This window comes from Strix uralensis, chromosome 19 (assembly GCF_047716275.1).
Source record: "Strix uralensis isolate ZFMK-TIS-50842 chromosome 19, bStrUra1, whole genome shotgun sequence".
Classification (NCBI taxonomy): Eukaryota; Metazoa; Chordata; class Aves; order Strigiformes; family Strigidae; genus Strix; species Strix uralensis.
Genome location: NC_133990.1, coordinates 12783645 through 12804530, shown reverse-complemented (window position 1 = coordinate 12804530; position 20886 = coordinate 12783645). Strand labels below are relative to the sequence as shown.

The 20886-nt window shown below is 43.3% G+C and overlaps 1 protein-coding gene across 1 annotated transcript in view; it reads right to left on the bottom strand.

Moving 5' to 3' along the window:
- Positions 1–646: 646 nt before the first annotated feature.
- Positions 647–20886, bottom strand: part of RHBDL3 (rhomboid like 3) — a 70591-nt gene continuing 50351 nt past the window's right edge. Inside the window, exons 4-9 of the mRNA XM_074888783.1 lie at positions 18274–18498; positions 17410–17558; positions 12885–12997; positions 10032–10132; positions 6912–6972; positions 647–6176 (exon numbers count right to left, since the gene is read on the bottom strand). Of these exons, the coding sequence (XP_074744884.1) occupies positions 5905–6176; positions 6912–6972; positions 10032–10132; positions 12885–12997; positions 17410–17558; positions 18274–18498 (921 nt within the window). The 3' untranslated portion in view covers positions 647–5904. The remainder of the gene's footprint in view (positions 6177–6911; positions 6973–10031; positions 10133–12884; positions 12998–17409; positions 17559–18273; positions 18499–20886) is intronic.

The following is a 20886-nucleotide window of genomic DNA, read 5'->3' as shown; positions in this document are numbered from 1 at the left end:
TTTCCCAACAAAACCACAAAATATCTTTCAAAATAAGCCTTGCCCTTCCACATTGGTGGAAGGATTTTTATTTTAGTTATCTCAAAATAACTAAATCAGTTGGAGGTTTGCTGCAGAATTCCCTGGATATGTTGTTCCCGCTATTGATTCCAGAGACAAGAATGTCTCAGCTCTGAGTTTTTAAGACATTCGGTAGAGACTGATGTTAAAAGACAACAACCCTCCACCCCAATAAAAAAACCCCCAAACAGTCCAATATACTTGATCATCAACTTCCCCGCAGTTCTCAGGTCACTACTGCACTAAAGCATCAGTTGTCAAATGATGAGACAAGACCTGAATTTCAATACAAGTCCCAAGCTGGTTCTGCATCCTTGTTATATCTCATGGAGAAATAAAGCAGCAGTTCACTCTCCCCTTTATCTTTTAGGCAGACACTTTTAGAGAGACATAAAAATGAGTTATCAATGTCATTACTAAAAGATTACATTGCAGAGCTCAAAACCAATTGCTCTTTTGTTAAATACTGTGTTAACTGTAGACAAATTTACAAAACTGTCTTTGAAAGTTTTTTCTTGCTTGTTTTTTGGACATGTGTCCAGCTCAATTTTATTTAAAGAGAAAAGGAACAGAAAACAAACAAAAAAACACCAACAAAAAAAATTTAATGGATTTTACGCTCAAATAATATTGTTACAACAAAAATATACAGAATGTACACAATACAAAAATATTTGGAAACGTACCATAGCATCTTACCTTGCAAATATCATTTTGTTTTACTAGCCCTTAACGGGAAAGTATCATTTGTTCTGTATTTTAAGGCAGAAAATTACATTGTTTAGTGCTTTGTGTTTAACACTTGGATGTGCTGTTAGCATTAGTAGTGTAAGCAAAAGAAAAGCTGCATAAATTTAGGCTTCTTTGCAAACTAAACAGACACTGTGGGGGAGTCAGGAGACAGTGACTAACGTATCTATTAAGCTCACCGAAAATTAAGGTACTTTTGCTACTTAAGTCAGGCCTAGGGAATATTTTGTGCTCTGTGTTGTAAAGTACCCGGAAACATAAATTTTCTGTCCTACTACTGGCATTTCAGAAATACCTCATTAGAAAGCTTTTTCCAATTAAAAGCCAATGATTAATGGTGACATTAAAAATACATTTACCTTTAAACAAGCTTGGTTTCTGTCTTATGTGTGATTCTTTCTTTACAGAGCTGCAAAATGCACTGTTTTCCTTTATAACCAGCTCTCAGCATCAGTGATTGCAGAAGGAATTTTTGAGTTGTATCACAGACCACTGTAGAGCAGCCACTACTACAAAAGAAACAGAACAGCAGCAATATTCAAAGAGGCTAAAACCCCAGAGGCACTGGCTTTTGTTCTCTACATCCCAGTTTGCCTCCAGAGGTTGCTGGTGTTGAACTATATCCATGCTCTCCAGTTTCACTTTGGGTAAAGCCAGTGGATGGGGTTTCCAAAGCAATTGAGCTGAGCTTGAATCTATGTAAACAGATAGACTTTGAGCTCTTTACCCACTGAAGCATGTGTGAAAGTCCTACCCACGATCCTGTGAGACTAAATATTGGCACAAAACAGCAGCTGTCTTGTGAGGTCAGCACATTGCTGTTATTTTAGTACCAGCTCTAAATGTGTCAGATTCCATCCCTCACACCCCAGTTCAAATTGATCTAATCTGATTTAGAACATATGGGGCAGTACAATCCATCATAAGGAGCAAGGTCTTGGGACACAGAATCCCTGAGCTTTATTTCTAGTCCAGAAACCTCAGACAACCATAATTTCTTTGGCCTCCCCCTTTCCCATTGATAAAATACTTCCTACTGCTAAAGAGGCAAGCAGTGGAGAATCACAATATGCCACATAAGTGCTAAGATTCCTCACTCACTGATGGGGAAAAAGTGACATGAGACGTTGTCTTAAGAACTCAGCAAAAGTAAATTCATCAGCATTTTTACAACTCCTCTACACCTCACTCAGCGATTGTTTCTGGTAACTTCCTCTCCCATCACTTCATTACAAACCCCCACCCCTCCTCCTTCCTATATTATTACGGATGTGTGCAAAATTAATCTCTACCTGCCTACAAGCATCTAGGAATAAAAGGTGCAATTTTTGCAAGCCCCGTGGACTTTGATCTACCTGGTTCTCCTCCTCCTTCTTCCTCCCCACAGCTGTCTGAGCCCCTTCTCCCGTCTCTCTTCGGGTTGAGGGACCAGCCAGATGCTGGGAGCCGATCCCGTCCGTGCTGTCGCCGTGCTGCCAGCAGATGTCCCCGAAGGAGCTCTCAGCCAGCACCCAGGCTCTCCCAGTCTGCATTACTACTCCCTGCACCCAGCCTCACTGGACCAGTACTGCAATATACTTACTAAATGGGAAGTCCAGCACAGAAACGGCTTTTTTTTTTTTTTTCTCCCCAGGTGTTGTATCCTTCCTCAAGGACATAAAATAACTTCCTTTAATGTGCACTGTTCAAATCTGTACACTGGCAGCAGTCCTTGCCTTTCGCTCTAGCACTGCACATCCGTAAGGTTCAACAGATTCACATTTTATCCGACTGATGTAAAATCCTGGCAGCAGCTGAAATAAAACCAAAACAGTCACCAAAACCAGTCCCTCAGTGGACGTCTCCTTCAGGAACACATTGCTGACTGTGACAAGTTGGAACCACAAATGAGCAGGATGGAGAATATTACGTCTCCGACATAAGCCAGCAGCTTCAAGGACATCTGGAGGTAAAAGAAAAGCCTTGTTGCTATTAGCTCTCTGGTGCTGCAGCACTGTGGCACTCCTGGGTGCGTTAGAAAATAACATAACTAGACTTCCTGATACTCTGTAAAAACATAACAAGTTTTCACAGTGCAATTTTAGCGATTAAAAAAACATAATATAAAAGCTTAAGCACTTTGCGCTGCTCCTGACTGCATGAGCTGACAGACTCTTAGCAGACAACGGGCTCTGTGTACAACCTGCTCTATGTATGGGGAGAGATTCCAGCTCTGATGAGCAGGAATGGGAGAGGGTTTCGTTTCTTCACCCATAATAAATCTACTACTGCTCTGAAGTCTGGCCTTTGTCCCCGGGGTTGCTTATAGACTTGCTCAGACAAGGTATGGGGACACAAAATGGAAGTCAGAAAGATGAACAACAGTTTAAAAGGACAAGTCATAAGCTCAGCTCAACCTCAGAGCTGTTTTCAACCAGTTCATGTAAAATATGTTTATCTATGGATAAAGGACCGAAAAACGGTGCCTGTATTACTCTGTTCAGCTCCTGCCTACTCCTGAGCAGCGGCAAAGATGTGTTGGCCAGGGTCAGGCTGATGAAGAAACTGGTGGTCATCGAACTTGTAGCTTGCTGCTTCACCCCAGAGCACATCACTGACAGGCATAGAAACCTTTCTGGGGAGAAACTGATGGGCATTAAGTAGCTTTCAGCTGAGAAACCAAAAATAAAAGTCAATTGGTGCATACTGTACTCTGCTAAATTATAAGCAAAATTATCTGGGTTTTGTTGTGGTTGACATTTTCTACCAAAATTTTCAAAGTTTTCCTAAAACTCTCAGGGGAACTCCCATTTCTGCTCACCTGTTTTAAAGGCATCTGTAATCAGAAAGGCTTAGCAATAGGTGAGGAAAGGAACGTCCTCCTTGTGTGTTAACCATGCTTCTGTCAGTATTCTCCTAGCTCCCCACTCTCCCGCTTGCCTGCTGCTCCCCAGGCAGATGATCGCCACTGTTACGAAACCCACTGGGCCAGCACCTGAACGGATGCATGTAAACTCTCATGACTGCTTTGATCTGGACCCGAACTGCAGAGGTAAAATGGCACAGGGAACCAATCCCCTTCTCCAAAATGAACAGAGCTCTGACACTTAACCCTTCCTCTTGTTCCTCGATCTGAGGGCCCATGAGCAATGTACTAGCCATGCAGAACAACAAAGGTGCAGTTGCCCTCAGAGATTCCATTCCTGTGCACAAAGAGAGCAAAAATTGTTTCTTTTGCAGGTAAGGCTTATTTCAGGCTGTAGAAACACTTTCTCCCTGCTTCCCTTTCCCCGAGGCAACAGGAGTTTTGCTAGTGCATACTGTGGGAGCTAAACTTCACCCTTCCAGACCAGAGATATTTTTCCCCTAAGAGGCAAAGAAGGGGTAGCTGATAAGCACTTGTGAATGTCCCCTCTAGAAAGACAAGCTCCCACCAGTTTGTGGTATCATCTGGCAGCACCGATTACACAGCTGAGAGAATAAAGCCCACAATACAGAGACATTTTGCTACAGAGCAAACCCAACTGCTACAGTGCCCATGAGATGTGCTGCGGAAGGCTCTGGTGGCTGGTGCCTGGGCACCAGTATGCAAATAGAAAAAAGGAAGAAAGGAGCTAGTCTAGAGAGGCTCCTATGGCTGCTTTATCCAGGCCATCAAACTAGGTGGCTAAAGGGGAGAGAAAAGGAGGGCATCCACACTCCTGGACTGTAGTTTGGCAGCTCTCTAAAGTGAGAAGCAAAATAATATAAGCACCTTACAGAGAAGTGTACCTATAAGTACTGCTTGTGCTACAGATGTTCCAGTCTGGTCCCCAGGTCCGTGCAGGCAACTGTATGGACTGTGCTACAGGCCAGTTACAGATTGTTAAAACCTGGGCTTGACCAATGTTAAAGAAAAAGGCATCAATGCAATTAACTGTTGCTTGGAGCCCCCGAACATCCGTTGCCTCAGGAAGAGGCATCCTCAAAATTTAGCAGTCACTTTAAAACCAGTTTCATCAGTTTCACAATGATCACTGTAACACAGTAACCTCCTTTCCATTTCAGTGGGAAACCAGTGCTACATACAACCTGATTTAACTCCACTGACTTCAGCAGACAGATTTGGCCCCAAATGGACTGTATGGCTGTAAAGTCTAGTTCCCACTCTGTGCTGCTATAGGTGATCCTGGTCCCACTTTTCCAGTAAGAACCTGCTGGAATAGTTGAGATCCTTGCTAGGAGCTCACTGCAGGCCAGGTATTAGATCAGCGTGGCCAGAAATAAAGTGAGAAGAAAACAGCACCTGATTGTCAGCTGATAAAAACACAATTGAACATTTGCCCTCCTTTTCTCCATCCCTTAAAAAAGAAGCTCCAGTCATGCCCTCTAGCCACAGCAGGCTGAGGAAAAAAAATAATTAAAATCAAGTGAAACATGCACAGTAAGTCACCTCTGGCTGGGTGCCCACAACACTCTAAGAGTTCCCAAGGTTTATAGTGCAATTTCATTTGACCTGTAGTTGAAGACCAGTCTCCATCACTTTGGGTGATCAAGTTCTGCTGATTTCTTTGAAAGGTGCTCAAGACAGGTTTCACTGTAGGCTAAAATATCTTATGAACCATTCAAGTAATTAGACAGTGGCACTGGTATGGCTGAACAGTCAGATGTGTCCATAGAAACCAAACCTAGGCTGCCTTGTGAGAACCATCTGAGTCTCTAATGAGTAAATGTCTGCTCTTTTTCCCTTTTAGTGTTCAGTAACACTGAGGAGATTCTCTCAATAACTGGCCATAATTCTAGCACTGATCTGGAAAATACAAATATCTTGTACAAAATATTGATGTGTGCTAACAAACCAACTGATAAGTGCCCAGGTACAAGCTGCCCAATGGGAGCCCTGGCAGTGGAGAAACTGCAGGGTCCAGGCCAGCCAGTATTACAGTACCTGCTAGATTTGTGAACAAACTGATCAGCCCATTCTTTCGTGAGACCTTTAAGCATCTCCTCCAGGACACACTTGTGTTCAAAAGAATCATCCTCCCCTAAGTTAAATATAAAAATAGATCCTTCATCTTCATTCATTTAACATAGCTGACAGATGACTTCCGCTCTCCAGTTTTCTGTCCCATGTTTTCAAGGAGGGGGAGGTAGCTTTAGATCCAACAGGCTGTAGGCAAAAATGTTCCAGAAGATGGCAAACAAGACAAAAATGACATAAATAGAAAGGAAGATCCACCATAAAGTCTGATCTTGGAGTCTCTGCTCATAGTTCCTCAGGATGATGACACCAAGAGTGATTCCAACCATCACCCCTCCCAGGTGAGCCATGAAACTGGGGTGTGGGCACGGTGGGTAAGCAGAGGGGTGGAATCGCAGCCACACGGCTCTTCCAAATTCAAAGCTCACTGGAATAAAGAAGGAAAAAGGAATTAATTCTCTAGGTCTATCCCTTCTTAAATCCATGTTGCAGGCAGCACTGTATCCCCGAAGAGATGGAAAGGGAGAAACTGCCTTTTATGGTGAGCACAGGGAAGCTGCGAAGCCATGGCTATGTAAGCATTGTGGCACACAGACATGAGGTCTCCCCACTGGCTGGTCAGTGGTCTGGGTTTGTGGAAATGTAGATGGGGAGGGGGAATATCCATCTTTCAAAATTTATACCAAAATCATAAAAAAAAAAAAAAGAGTTAGACTTTGAAGACAATTGTCTGTGATGAATACATGGCTTAGTTTCCCTTATTGTGCCACCCTACGGATATGGCTGGAAGATAACTCATTAATGTGTAACATGTATAATGCTACTGCCATGCCAGATAGGAAGCGCTCTAGGAAATGTAAGTATTATCATTACGAAAGCATTGTTTGTTTGCGAATTCAAAGATGAGATGTTTAAGTCCTAGATCTTCACAAATGCCACAAGCTACAGATGCTGGCTAACAACAAATCCTCATTTACAAATGCTTGTGTTGAAAGCCAAAATCTGCATCTGAGTGTGATGTGGTTTCTGCTGCCAGAAGGTCCAGCTGCAAGTTCCTACCAAAACTGCTGCAAAGTCAAAACTCTCTGTATCAGCATGAACTCTTATGACAAGGACAAAGAAAACAGGACTGCACACGTGCCAAGTATTGCATGATACTTACTACAGATCAAGGCAACAGCCATGCGCAGCAGTTTGAATTGGCACTTCATTCCTGACCAGTTCTGGAAAAGAGACAAGGAAAACAAAGTGATGCTGCATGCAAACCTGGAGGGATTTTACATTCAAATCTACACTGGAAGAGCATCAAGGACAACCATCCCTTGAAAGAAACCCCTTTGCCACCTGGCTGTGAACTTTCCACTCACCACACCAAACACAGGTCTGTGAATCCCAGAGGACATAACCATGAAGGATATATTGCAGACATGTCCAACTTATGGACAGTCCATAACTTCTGTGGCTGACAGTCTTACTGACTTTCCATGCCTGAGATCCAGCTGGTGCGGTGTGGTCCTTGACTGGCCTTGCCATTCTCTGTTCTTCAGACAGACTAATTTTTAACATGTTAGTATGTTTCACCTTAAATTCTGACTTTTAAGAATATTTGAATTTACCTACCCTGCAAAACCTTGTTGTAGTAGGTCACATCAAATAAAATTATGTTGAGTAGTACCTAGCATTCAACACAAGCATCATTCTGACTAACATCACACAGGCCATCATGATCCACTTGGAGGCCCCATACTATCACCTGTCAGGCCATTTCTCAGTGCATTCAAGCCCTACAGTGCTTTTCCAGTGCTACTGCCTGTACCTCAGGCTCCCTGAAATTCTGCAACTCAGATCTTCAGCAGAGCACACACAAATAATAAAGACCTCAATAAAAGCATACCAAGGAAACAGTCCCATAAGAAAGCCCAGATTTGGCCTCCTCTGTCTTCAGGCTTGGTCATTAATCAATATAGTGGAATAAGAATCTCTGCATGACAGAAATCTTGGGAGGAATGTTTATATTCCTCCTTTCCCACTTGCACAAAATTTCCAAGCAGAAGAAGAGATCACGTTCTGGGGAACTCAGATGTATGACAACACTATTATTATTACTAAGTGACTAAATGAAATTTTGCCTGTTGAAAGCAGTATGAGATACCACGCTAGGAAGGTTTCTTATGAAAAACTCCCTGTTCATCACATTGAAGGAATAAAAAAAAAATAAAATTTGCTTGTAAACTCTTCAGCCTAACTTTAACAGCACCCAGTGACTTTTCAGGCTGCTGAAAAAATATTCTGCAATACATATTACATATATTCAAGTTTTATATGGTATCTGTCTGTAAATTATTTCTGCAAAAATGCAATCTCTACAAAATAAGTAACTCATTTTCTCTCTCCACAGAAACACCTAACCCTGTCAGAAGGCTCTGAACTCCTGCTGATTAATACTGTGCTGCTTCCTTCAGTTTTCATTTCCATGTAGCTGTTTTGAATTCCTCCCCTCACACTTTTCTTTAGGGTGACATGCTTTATTGCTTCCTCCTGTTGGTTATTTTACATATTTAATTCCAATAATATTTAGTTTTTACAAGCAGGAATGTTTTCATTTCCTTTGGTTACCAGGAGGCACAAGGGAACAGAAGATTCAAGAGACCCTCTCTGCAACAGTCCCTCTTCTTCCCAGCATGCTCAAAGCACCTGTGCAAGACTGTGTGCTTTACCAACAAATGGCCAACGTGCCTTTTAACATGTGGGAGCATCACATCTAGATACTAAGTGAGCAGAGAGAGAGAAGGGGGGGAAAGAAATGAAAAAAAACCACCATCAGAATGGGAAAGGCAGTAGAAGTAATTTCAGATGAGAAGAGAGACAGCGGATAATGAAGAAATAGAGATGCTAAGGTAACAATTGCTAAATAGATTTGGAGAAGGCCAATGAGTAGTGAAAGAACAGGCCACTCTGCAATGTTTTAAGAAGTCTGGGAAGGTAACGCCTCTGGCAGAGCCTCTTTCTCTAAAACAAACCCAAATTTCCTCCAATGTCCCCCTCTGACCCTGTGAATCTTGGTGTGAAGAAACCCTGTGTCTGCATTACCGCCCTGTGAGACAGGGGAAACTCCCTCCTGCTTCTGTTGGCCCAGTGGCAGGGAACACAAACTGTACTAAAAATCACTGTGTATAGGGGGGCATTTCCCCAGTAGAAACCCTGTGGTACAGGGGTAGCCCCTCTCCTCCACTCCCTATCTCTCTGCCCAGCCACTCGACTGGACAACAGCTCCCAGCTCATTCATGCTCTGAAAAACTTGAAGACAGCAAAAGGAGTCCTGTTCTGCTCAGGAAATCACTAGCTTCCCCCACTGCCAGCTGCCTGGAGCAGCACTGCTGTGGGTTGCAGCCGGAGCCTGTTGACTTCACCACATACAAGCATTAAATACTAGGTTTTCTTTTAGGCTTGACACAAGTACCAGCACACACACGTTTTTCAGCATCCATATAACAGACCTTCTGTCTCTACTGCAGCCGACCCGCATTATCTTCCCACTCAGACCCAGCGGAGAACACATTACCATCATTTTTATGGTTATTCTGCTCTGACATTGCTGATACAGGACAGACATGCAACCCTGTACCACCACACACAAATCTCTCAGCAAAGCCAGTGATCAGTTTAGGAGTCACACAGGCAGATGTGCTGGGCTTTGCCACCACCTAGCTGAGAACCTTGGATGAGCTCCTATTTCCAGGTCTTACAGGAATGACAATGCGATGCTGGTATTTACTGATCTTTGTAAAGTATTTCATTAGGTGAAATGACAAAAAGATGCATCATTACTATGCCCAGGGTTCAGCTTCAGTCTGAGTTTTACAAATGGAGATCAGGGGGTATTCTGCACACAAATCCACCAAACACTAAATTTCCTTAGGTACCCACTGACATTACACGGCACATGCAGACAGAAACAGGACTGCAACTTCTGCAGAGCCAGTCAGCTCCTCCTTTTCCAAACATTTGTCAGCCCTTGCAAGGAGAGCTGACAGCCTGGAGTACACTGCTAAATCTTGGATTATCAGCATCTTTGGCTTCTCCTGGCAAGCTGCCAGTCATGAGGGTACCAAGCCAACTGCAGTGTAACATTTCTATTCCAGGACCACAACACGAAGACAAGAATCTTAACTGGGGCAAGCTCTGAATGACCAACAGCTGGGTCAGGCCCCATTTCCAATCCCCTTGGGCCACCAGACCTGGCTCACTTTCAAAGGGGTTAGACAGTCATTCCGGTACTCACCATGACTATATTGGCCAAGTGAGCTGAGACAAGAGCATACACGCCTCCAGAGGAGCCCACCACAGGCGCAGTCATATCAGCTACTGACACTGCCAGGGACCCTGGGAGAAAAAACAAGGGTTTGTGACAATTGCCAGCCAAATAAACACACTCTCTCCTACCCTACATCCTTGCTACTGCTTGTTTTGTGCTAATTGATGCAGGCCAGTAATACACAAAGAGAAGCGGGAAGGGGAAATCAATTGACTTGTGGAAGCTAACTCAGTCCTGTAGAACAGCTAAGACAGTGACTGATCGATTCTTCTGCACCTACTTTAAAAGCAGCCAAGCAAGGCAGAAACATATCTTCAAACATATGCCAAAAAAAGGCAGTTATACCCTGATTAAACTAACAAGGAAGCAGGAGACAGACAAATATCTGTGTCTGGATCCTCACCTGAAGATAAAATAGAAGTAGCTCCCATGCTGGCAAGACAAATATTTGCACAGCGAGAAGGAACTGGGGACTTGTAACTTAGCACAGGCCTCTGATCAGAGCACAGCCTGTTACTTATAAAACTTCAGAGCAAAAGTAACTAAAAATAATCTGGGTGGAGGCAGTAAACACAAGATAGCAAAATGACAGGTCAATCACATAAAGGCATCGCTAGCAACAATACATCCAAACATAGGCACTACTTCTCCTTATCCCATTTGAAGGCTTGGATCTGCTAAAAGCTCCTTTCATTGCAAACTTTAGAAGTAATTTAAGAAATAGAGACACAAAGGCAGACATGGTGTCACAAGGCAGGGATAATGAAGATCTTTGTGATGAGTGGGAATGGGAAAAAGAGACAATGGCAAATCTTGAGAGAGTCCTTGGTAGTACAGAATCTAACAAACTTCTTTCCTAATTGCTCAGCTGATTCTAGGTCAAGAAAGTGCTGAGGTTCCACCAGCCAACTCTGCTGATACCTCCTTCCTTCACTGTATGGCCCTGAGACTTCTCAGCTCTTAAACATCATCATTAATAACTCTATCCTGGTCAAAACCAGGACATAATGAAAAAGTTAATGAGAACTTAAGAAAGGAGTAATGAGAACTTGTAGTTAAGTCCTCAGACACTGCACTGAGTCTCTCTATCTCAGTCTCAACATGTCGTCTTAGTAAAGCCAGACAAATGAGAAAAAAACATAGAGTAGGGAATGGCCACTGTGGCCTGTGTCTACATTTTACTGTTTATTCTTGATTGTCTAGGAGCTGTGTTATCTTTCTATTGCCAGATCCTCAGCATAAGTACGCCTCTTTCTCTCTCTCCTGGCACACGTCAAAGAATAAAGCATGTTTAATAATTGGCTAACAACTCAAAGAGGTACGGGTATCATAGAATGCTTTTCTGTGTGGGACTCTCCAGTCATGTTTGTAGTTCCATCCTGCACTAAGAAAGGAAGTTTTCCCTTTCCTTTGGCACCTTATTCCACAATTTATAGGTCATAAGGTGTGAAAGACAAGTCTATGAGGATGTGGCAGCTTATCTAAGGAAAAAAAAGGGGATCATTTGTGTAGCAGAAATGAACTAATAATGCTAGGTGGGCTAGTGAGCCTCACTCAGACACTGGCTACAAGCCTCCAGAGCTCCAGACATTCAGCCCAACCCAATGCCCAAGTAATACCTGCCTGTGGCCCTGCAGACCCTGCCAGCAAGTCCATGGCCACAGAAATCTGAGAGGCAGCTGGCAACTCGCAGTGCTGGCCTGGACTCAACTGCAGCAGATTCAATGCTCGCTTGCTTCGTTTACCTGCAAAGCCGTGCAATGCGTATTTACACGTATATAAATGAAGCCCCAGGGTTTGGTAGATGGATCTATGTAGAAAAGCTTATGTCTGGAAAGTTGCTGATTGGGGACCACTTCAGTGCTTATTAAAATAACAGGCAAGGGACGGTGGAGCTGGTCTGCTAGCTCCTTTCTCTGAATTAAAAAGTGTGGTGTTTGTACTATGCCTGGTCCTGTGTCCTAGTCCAATTACTCTTTCCACAGTGTCTCTGCTAGAATGTAGGATTTATTAGTACCCAATGCAGCCCATTTTACAAAGATTTTATCTGCTCATTATGGAAAAAATAAAATTATGTAGCTGGAAGAAAAAAACCCACCATAAATCTTGAACTAAGGCAGTGAATCATTGTCTGAATTCCACTGTGAAGCCCTTGGTTTTTCTCACACTCTCCCCATTTTAATTAGATGTTGATCTATCAGCTAACTTCCATCACCTCCAAACTGCTGGAAATGCTAGACATAAATAAAAGCAATACAGCACAAGCTAAAAATCAATCAAACCCCATGGCTTCATGATTAAATGAATTTCCAGGTTCCTGTGCACTGCTCACAACCTACAACCAAATACTTCTTGCTTACTCAGGCTGTAGAAAACAGACAGCACAGGACAAATGGAGGAAGAACTGGCATAGGACCTGGGTGGGGGGAAAAAAAAAAAAAAAAAAAAAAAAAGACTCTTCATGCAGGAATGCCTGTGATGCCACCTTTCTTCTAGGCCTCTATGGACACAAGAGGAAAGGAACAGCATGACTTCCACATTCAGGAAGACCATCTAAAGCAAAGCTATTGTAAAGTAACAGGTTGTTGGTGCTTTTTTTAGCAGGTCTCCTAAACACAGAGCCTATGGCTAGTTAGAAATAGATGTCAAATTGTAGCATATTCCCCACTTTCAGCCTCCAAAAAGAATTTCAATGCACAGAAGATCAGTGACTGCTCCTCTCCTACACCCAAATGTCACAAAACATTTATTCTACACAAAAGCCAGCACAGACCATTTTCAGATGCTTCTCCATCTGGGGCATCCAGAGGTGTTACCTACCTGCCACAACTCCAGCAATGTACACAAAGCTGATCCTTGCAGCTCCATGCACCATTTCCAGGGGAACCCCAACCAAGAGCTGAAGGACAACATTGAGTCCAAGGTGTTCTATCCTGCAGCAAGGAAAAACAACAGTTGTCCTCTTTTCTAACTCTTTGTGTCCCTTCTTTACCCAGGGATATCTTGGAAAGGAAATCAGAGAGCACCTGCTTCATGAAAGTAGGTTGTAACGCTGTGAAGAACAATGGTTCCCGACTGAGACCTGCAATGTTTCTTCCCTCCTTACTGCTCATTATCCTTTTCATATCCACCCAGCTCTTGTCAGCCAAAGACCTCATAGCATGTTTGGTTCTTAGTGAGACTTTTTTTTTTTCCCTCCCTTTTTTTTTTTAAGTTACATGACTTGTCAAAAAAAGCAGCAAGATGGCAGCAGAGCCTGGAACAGAAGCCAGAAACTTGACCTGCTCCTCTCTTGTCACCTCCTAATGATACAGACTTTCCCTGCACATATTACACTGCCGTGCTGGGATACAGATATCAAGTCAAGAGCAAGGTAAGCCTATAAGTCCCAAGACAGTTGCCGTTTCCTTGTGACACATAATGCCGCCTTACTGTTTATGCTATCTGACCCTTACCCTTTGCTGCTGTGCCTACTGCAATGGGATCATGGTCAGAATGGGAAGCAGAGGGCATATTTATGGCTGGTTAGGTGCCCAGTGAGACGCAAGATGTATTCACTGAAGCTCTCTGTTCACCTACCCTTGTTCCCATTCCAGTCAATAGCAAAACTCCTGCTGAACACAATGGGAAAAGGTGGGCTGAGATTAGTCTTGTAGAAAACCCCGCTGTGCACATCGTGCAGGACCACTTGCAGCCTAAAGGTAGAGAGTATGACAGCTGAGACGTGCATATTTGGTAAAGACTCCAGTGCAACAGTTTTCTCCTGTGCAGAGTCAATGGTTTCAAAGCAAGTTCTTTGTTACTCTAATCAACAGTACTTAACAAAACTGTCTCGCCACTTTTCAAAGCTCTATACAAATATTTACCCATGCCTTTGCCATCTGCAGGATCTTCCAGTGAAGTAACAACAGCACCAGGCCCCTGAGCAAGGTCCTTCTCAACATCCTGCTAGTGTCTGAGATTCCTGGGCTCACAGGGCTGTGACCTTGCTGAATGGCCACATCACACTGGACCCCGGGGTATACTGGCTTCTGTATGAGAAGTGCCTGAGTCTGCTTACAAAGCAGGTGGATCTAAATGACACAGTGTTACCCTTAACGCAGAAGCCTAGCCATGTTTTGGGAGAAAGAGTGCAAAGTAGCTAATGCATTGAAAACCTACATCCTATTTTATACAAGAAAAGGATTGCTCACAGACAGCCACTACCAATCTTTGGTTTAAGTTACACGCATTTTCACTGTTTTGGTCTTTCTTCATGTTACCATAGCAATTTCCCATATACATGAGAGAAAAGCGCTGATGGCGAGATGCAGTAATGACAGAACAGTCTCATAAATGACAATTTAAAGTTGGACCGGAAAAAACTGCTGGAAATGATACTGCAGGAAACAGTCATTTCCGGATATCTTAATAGGTTTGTTTACAGTGAATTTCTCTCCAAGGATAAATTTCTCTCCTGCATGAGACACTCAGCACTTCAATTTGTCATCATGGGAAACTGCTGCATGTAACTGAGTTTTTTTACTACCCTGCTCAAGACTTCTGAAGCCACAGGGCATGGGCATATTCTGGCACTCATTCTGATCCCACATGTTCACAGAACTTAGGAACTAAATTAGGAACAACCAGCAAAGGTCAAACTGAGATCACAGAAAAGAGTCAAAGCATCCAAGTGCCCTTTTACAGAGGGGAGGGAAGAAGCTTTGGCTGGCACACAGTCAACGTCACGAGGTGGCACCTGACATTTTCACACAAAGCACTGGGTCTTATTTTTCAAAGGAAGCTTTTGTAAGAGCTCAGCAAAGTTTATCCTAGACTCTAAAGTGACTGCTCTGATTCACAGCTGTTCTTAAAAGACTTTCCACGAGCAATCCCATTCACTTCTCCTCCCCATCATGCTAAGAGCTTTGAAGGCTCCACAGTCAATAAGCACCCATAAAATATAATTAGCCTTTGCCAGTGCTGAATGCGTCATTCTTGAAATGACAATTTCATTGATTTATTAAAGACTTTCTCCTTCCCCGGGACCAAACAAATGGGACTGAGCATCAATGCAAGTCATTAGTTATGGCAGTGTTACAAATACATGGGCCCCAGATAATCAACGTCTGCTTTTTGTGAAAGCAGAAGGGCAGAATTTACAACTTTTCCTGCCTTTTCATCCCTTGACAAAGCTCCCTCCATCAGGACCAACACACAGCCTGTGCATTTTTGGAATCTTTCTAGAAGCACAGCCAGCCAAACCTTAGCAACTGCTGTCTTCTCGGACACCTTCCGGCTGTCACTTGCTCTTCAAAAAAACAGACCAAGTGCACTAAATGAAGGAGCAGTCCACATTACCATTTTAAAGTCTCAGCTGGAAGCAGGATAACAACAGAACCCATGGCATTGTGTTAGCCTCTCATTTGAAAATGAGAGGAGAATGATGGGCTTCCACTAACAAATGTTATTACCTTTCCAAGATTTATCTGTTCTCCTGATATAAAAGGAGCTTAACACATAGAAGTTAGCAACAAATGAACATTTAGACTAACTCCAGATAAATCATGGGGTTTACTGTTTCAGCAGGACTCTCCACTGTTTTGAAGGCTGTGTAGCTTAAGAACTTGGAATCCATCACAAAAACAATGAGTCTCCTGCACACCACCTTCTCCACTGTCCATCTCTGAGCCAGCCACAGATGTGAAATAAATCTGAGAAATTTTTCAGTCAGGAAGTGTGAAGAACACGAGAGTACTGCCTCCTTTCACGGGAAAGGGTGACCTTGCACAGGTTAGGAAAGCATGCCACAGCTGATACAAGAAGACATGTAAATGCTGCAAAAATTGTCCTTGTGCAGGTGCTTCTCTTCAAACATATCCCAAAACAGTCTGTGGTTACATAAGTGATAAAGCAGAACACCACCACCAGAAAAAAGCACAGATATAAATTAGCTAACATTAGTTCAAATCAAATGTTTCTTCCAGTTTTCCCCACATCCTCAGTGATGGAAATTTCCAATTCTCATTTTCATAACCAGCCTCACGGCTAAGCCCAATAGTCTCCACTTGCAGACTGAAAGCTACATACAATGGACTTTTTGGAGGAATTTAGCATGCAGAGTACAAATGTTGCCATATTCAGAAGTTTCATCTGTAAGTTTTTCTTACCCTCCCCTTGGGTCCTATGGTTTTTATTCAGAGATCTGGGGCACATCTTATGCTCAAAGGCAATTACACAATGAGGAAGTTATTCCATGGCAGAGAAGAGACATCAGCATGTCTTCCATCAGAGACATGGAAAAAGGAAAAGATCAGCTTGATCTTTCTGGCCTTTCATAGGAGAACATTGACTGATGGGGATATAGGCTTTCTATTTAAGAACAAAGAGGCTTTATCTAGTCTCAAATTATAAACTACTACTAAAAAGCTTGTTGCTGTGATTTTTCAATGACAGAATTAAAGAAAATTGCAATTATCTGCCAGGAATGTGTGAAAATAATGATCTGAGAAACTACTCAGAGGGGGTAGAGTGTTTTGTACAGGGATGAACTTTCCTGTGACACTCACTCATCACCATGGCATCACAAACATCACACAATTAAGTGACTTGGAATCTTGGGAGGACTAGCACAGTTGAGAAGCACAGAGTTAGAATCCCCACACCTTATGTTGTCTTCCCAAGTCTGCTACATACCTCCTATGGGATGAAGGAGGATTCATCTTACTGTGCACCTTCATTTTGCATTTTGCGTTAGATGGACCATTCTCTGTCCATCTGGTCAGTCGAGATTGTCAACTCTTCAGGAACACTGGTGTTTCTACAGTGTGTACAATATGGGAGTTCAATCTTGACTCAGGCTTCTAGGCATTATCTCAGTCCCTACAGAAGGGACAACATTACTAAGCGATGACATACCATAGGCACAGGGAATTTAATTGACTTTTCCAACCTCAACTAGGAAGTCTAGCAAGAATACACCATGCAGTTTTTAAATACCAGTCCAGCATCTTTCCAGACTTGTTCTACCACTTGCACAGCTCCTCTAGAGGGACACTGGACTTCAATCTGTTGAGTTTTAGGAAGTACACACTGGGGAAGTGCACAATAAGAGGAAGGTGTGGTCCCAACACTGCTGGGGAGAAGAGTAGCATCTGCTAAGTTCCTTATGTTGCCTCCTCCCTTCAGAGAGCTGTGAAGGTTTGCCCCTCATTGCCCAGCACTCAACAACAGCTTCAGATTTTTACACGCAATTTAGAATTGATTTTTAAAATTTTATTTCTGAGCTGATTCTGTCACTTCCTCCTCCTCCCTCTCTCTGGGGAACCTGAACTGTGGGGAATCTGCACAGTCTGTATGTACTCACCCTGCATGCATGAATATGTAGGTTAGGTACCTCCAAGCCTGAGCACGGAGCTGAGGATGGTAAAGTAATGCATTCTTCAGGTATAAGGGGTGACTGACTTGCAGCACAAATCTGTCTAATACCACTCCGTTGTAAAGAAAAAAGGCAACCTAGAAGAGTAGAGAGATTCCTTGGTTAGCAAATGCTTCTCTCGCTGAAAAGCACTTTGTAGCTCAAAACCATGGAGAAGTGTCGAGTGTACAATAATTTTTCTCCCATTTGACAGCTCCACACAGCATGAAAGTTCCTTGTTTTGAGGAACCTGCAACACACTGGTATAATTCTATATGCGACTTCCCATAACACACCAGCCACTGAGTCAGAGGAACTCAGCACCCTACTGATCAGTGCCATATTATATCCTCCTCTGTGCTTATTTGAGCACATTACTCAGCAATTGTGCAAAGATCTCATTTGGGCAACAGATGAGCAGGTCAGAATATTTAACCCAGTTTCTTTTTCCTCCTTTTTCTCTCCATTCACAGAACAGAGGTAACCATATAGGAATTTTTCTTCTAATTCCATTATTTGAATTACCACTTTCCCTAGAACTGTGCTGATTTTCACTCCTCAAAAAGTTTTGCTCTAGTTTCCCAAATTCTGTGGTTTCATATAAAAATTGTTTCACTGACTTAATAACTGTGCTTGGAGACAGATAGGATCACAGTCTCCATACACACAAACAGGCAAGCCAAAATGACTATCAGCTTCATGCCTGTCCTCGTCTGGGTCTAAACAAGTCCCACTCTAGCCCTTGTTCATGTCCCAGCAAAGCCTTTGGCAGTGTGGGGTGGGCTCCCAGAGAGAGGGCATTAAGGTACTTGCCTCTACAATAGTGATGGTAATCATGAACCAGGGTGGAGGGCAGCAGGTATAGCTGTCGTAGTACCACTTGCGGTCTATCTCTCGTGGCAGGGTTTCATACGCAACATGCCGGATCAGCCTCTGTGAAAGGCTCAGCCCCGTTTCCTCCAGCAGTGCCTTGCTGCACAGCCTCCTGTTCCCCTGAAGTATGGCTTGGCGGAAACTATTCGACCTTTTGTTGCTCATCTGGAAAAAGAAACAGAAGAAACCATGAGGACAAAGCAAGGCCTGGCACAACCGTCCAGGGAGATTAGTGCCAGTTTGGCAGCACCAGATCCAGGCAGGGAAGAGAACCACCACCAGTCTGGAGCTTTAGGAACCAAGTCTCAGGATGATCACTGCATGATCTATACGGGGTGCAAGGAAAACCAGTACCAGGGTCTGCTATTACAATGGCAATAAAGGAGGTCAGGGCAGAAGACTGGCAAGGCAGAGCAGAGGCTGCTGATGCACCTGGCTGAGCTCTCTGGTCCATTCTCCAGCCTTCACCAGCAGTTACCATGATCCATATTCCTGTGTTCTCCTTCCCTCAGCTCCCCCTGCTCTATCACACTTCCCTGCACTTGCCATCTCTTGGGATAGAAAATTTCTTGAATGTAGCAGCAGGTGCATTCACAGCATGTAACCCTTTAGTTCTGGTCCTTGTTGGCAGGAGGGACAAAGAAAATTATCCCTTTGTGTAAAATAAAACCGCATGAGCAACAGCAACAAAACAACAAACTAAACTGGTGTACAGGCTGTCTTAGCTGCTGTAAACTTGCAAGATGAAAGGATTTATTCTTTTAAAACAGTTATCCTCAGAGGGGGCAGGCTTTGAGATGTTGCAGGCTTTGGAGGATACAGCTAATTTGTATACACTTTATCATCCTATATGCATAGAATTAGCTGTCTATCTCTTTGAGTATACACTTTCCCAATTTAGATGCATAATTAAAGCAACTGCATTTGCAAATTAGGCAGATGGAATTTTATGCCTAGCCTGCTTGAGAAAAAAAAAAGAAAAAAAAAAACAGGTCTGAAAGAGCTTGCTCCAAGATTTGGATAACTGCTAATTAGCCCTGATGTCAAACAAACCTGCTGCATTAGAGTCACTGTCTGTACTGGCTGAATCTTTGGCAGGAAGGCTTAAAAGGCTAACTATGCATAAAGACCACTGTAGTGGGACCTTTTACAGTAAAAGGCAGCAAAGCAAATGTGACAGCCTGGTCCTTCTTCTGAAAGGACTGATCTCAGAAACCATGGGCATCTCCAGTCTCTCAGAACCAAATAAAAGACGATGTTCAACAGCACTGGCCTCCAGTTGTCTTGGATCACACTGGTTTCAGCTAATATCCCAAAAACAGAAAAGCCCAGAGCTTGTGCTCTCAGAGTGCCCAGGCAGCCAGGTAATTGTTCCAAGCCGGACCAAGCTGCTTAAAACACCATAATCACTGCAGGGAGCCACCTCCTCCTGTTAATCACCAGAGGAAGGCGAAGGGGCCACCTGAGGTGAAGGCCCATTCTCCCAGCAGCCACCCATCCCTCCTTAGTCTTCTGTTTGCAGCCTGTCCCTCCAGTGCAGAAATTCACTGACATGACAGCATTGATCTATTTCATGTTTTTTGAAACTGGGGAAAAAATAATTGTTGTTGTTCTTTTTGAGTTGTTTTAGTGAGGAAGAATGTTTACCCTAAAAACTCTTTCCTTTGCTCATTCATAAAACACTTGTAAAAGAAGACTTCTGGCAAAAGAAACAGAAAGGGCAAAGAAGAAAAAATTCTGTCCACAAATACCTTTCTTCCAGTCTTCTCAAGTCTATCATCCAAAAGCTTTTATCTAAAACTAGGGAAGATGATAGGGAAAAAAGGTGTTGGGGATCTTCTCTTGCATTCAGAAAGCCCGCTCATACTGAAAACCAATATTTTCATAGAGAAACATCCACCAGGTCTAAGGCTTCCTCAGAATTTGTGAGACTCTTTTGGGTAGATGACAGACATACCTCTGTTTCAAAAGCTACCTTTAGCCACCTAATGACCTCATGGTGTCCACAGAAGAAAGCTTTGCTCCGGGTTAGTTCAGAGCAGCCTGTTGGAGACATACTGTGCATGCTCCCTCGCCGAGTTCATTCTGTTCTCTCTGGCTTCCCTCCTCTTGTGGACGAAAGTTCAGACTGAAACTATACATTTGCCTGCTACAGATGAAGATACTGGACAGTTGACTGAAGCTGCTGATATGCTTATTCTAACTATAGTGATAAGTGTGATTTTCCTGCCTACCACCAAATGGTCAGTGTTTTTCCCTGCTGCAGAACTTTGGTGGAAAATGTAACAATTTCCAGAGTCAACCAAAGAAAATCATCATTGCAGTTCACATCAAGAAGTGCTGACCACCCTCAGCAGATGATCACCTCCTCGCTGTAGAAACTTGTGAGAGAGATGGGCAGGAAACTCCAAAGGCCGCTGACATTCATGGCTGTGCTAGGATCACAACAGAAATTTCCTTGCATTTGTTCAGCAGAGGATCCTAACACAGGCACCACTGAGCCCGTCTGTTATTGCTGAGCATGGCAAAAAGGGACTTGGTCAGTTCAATCAC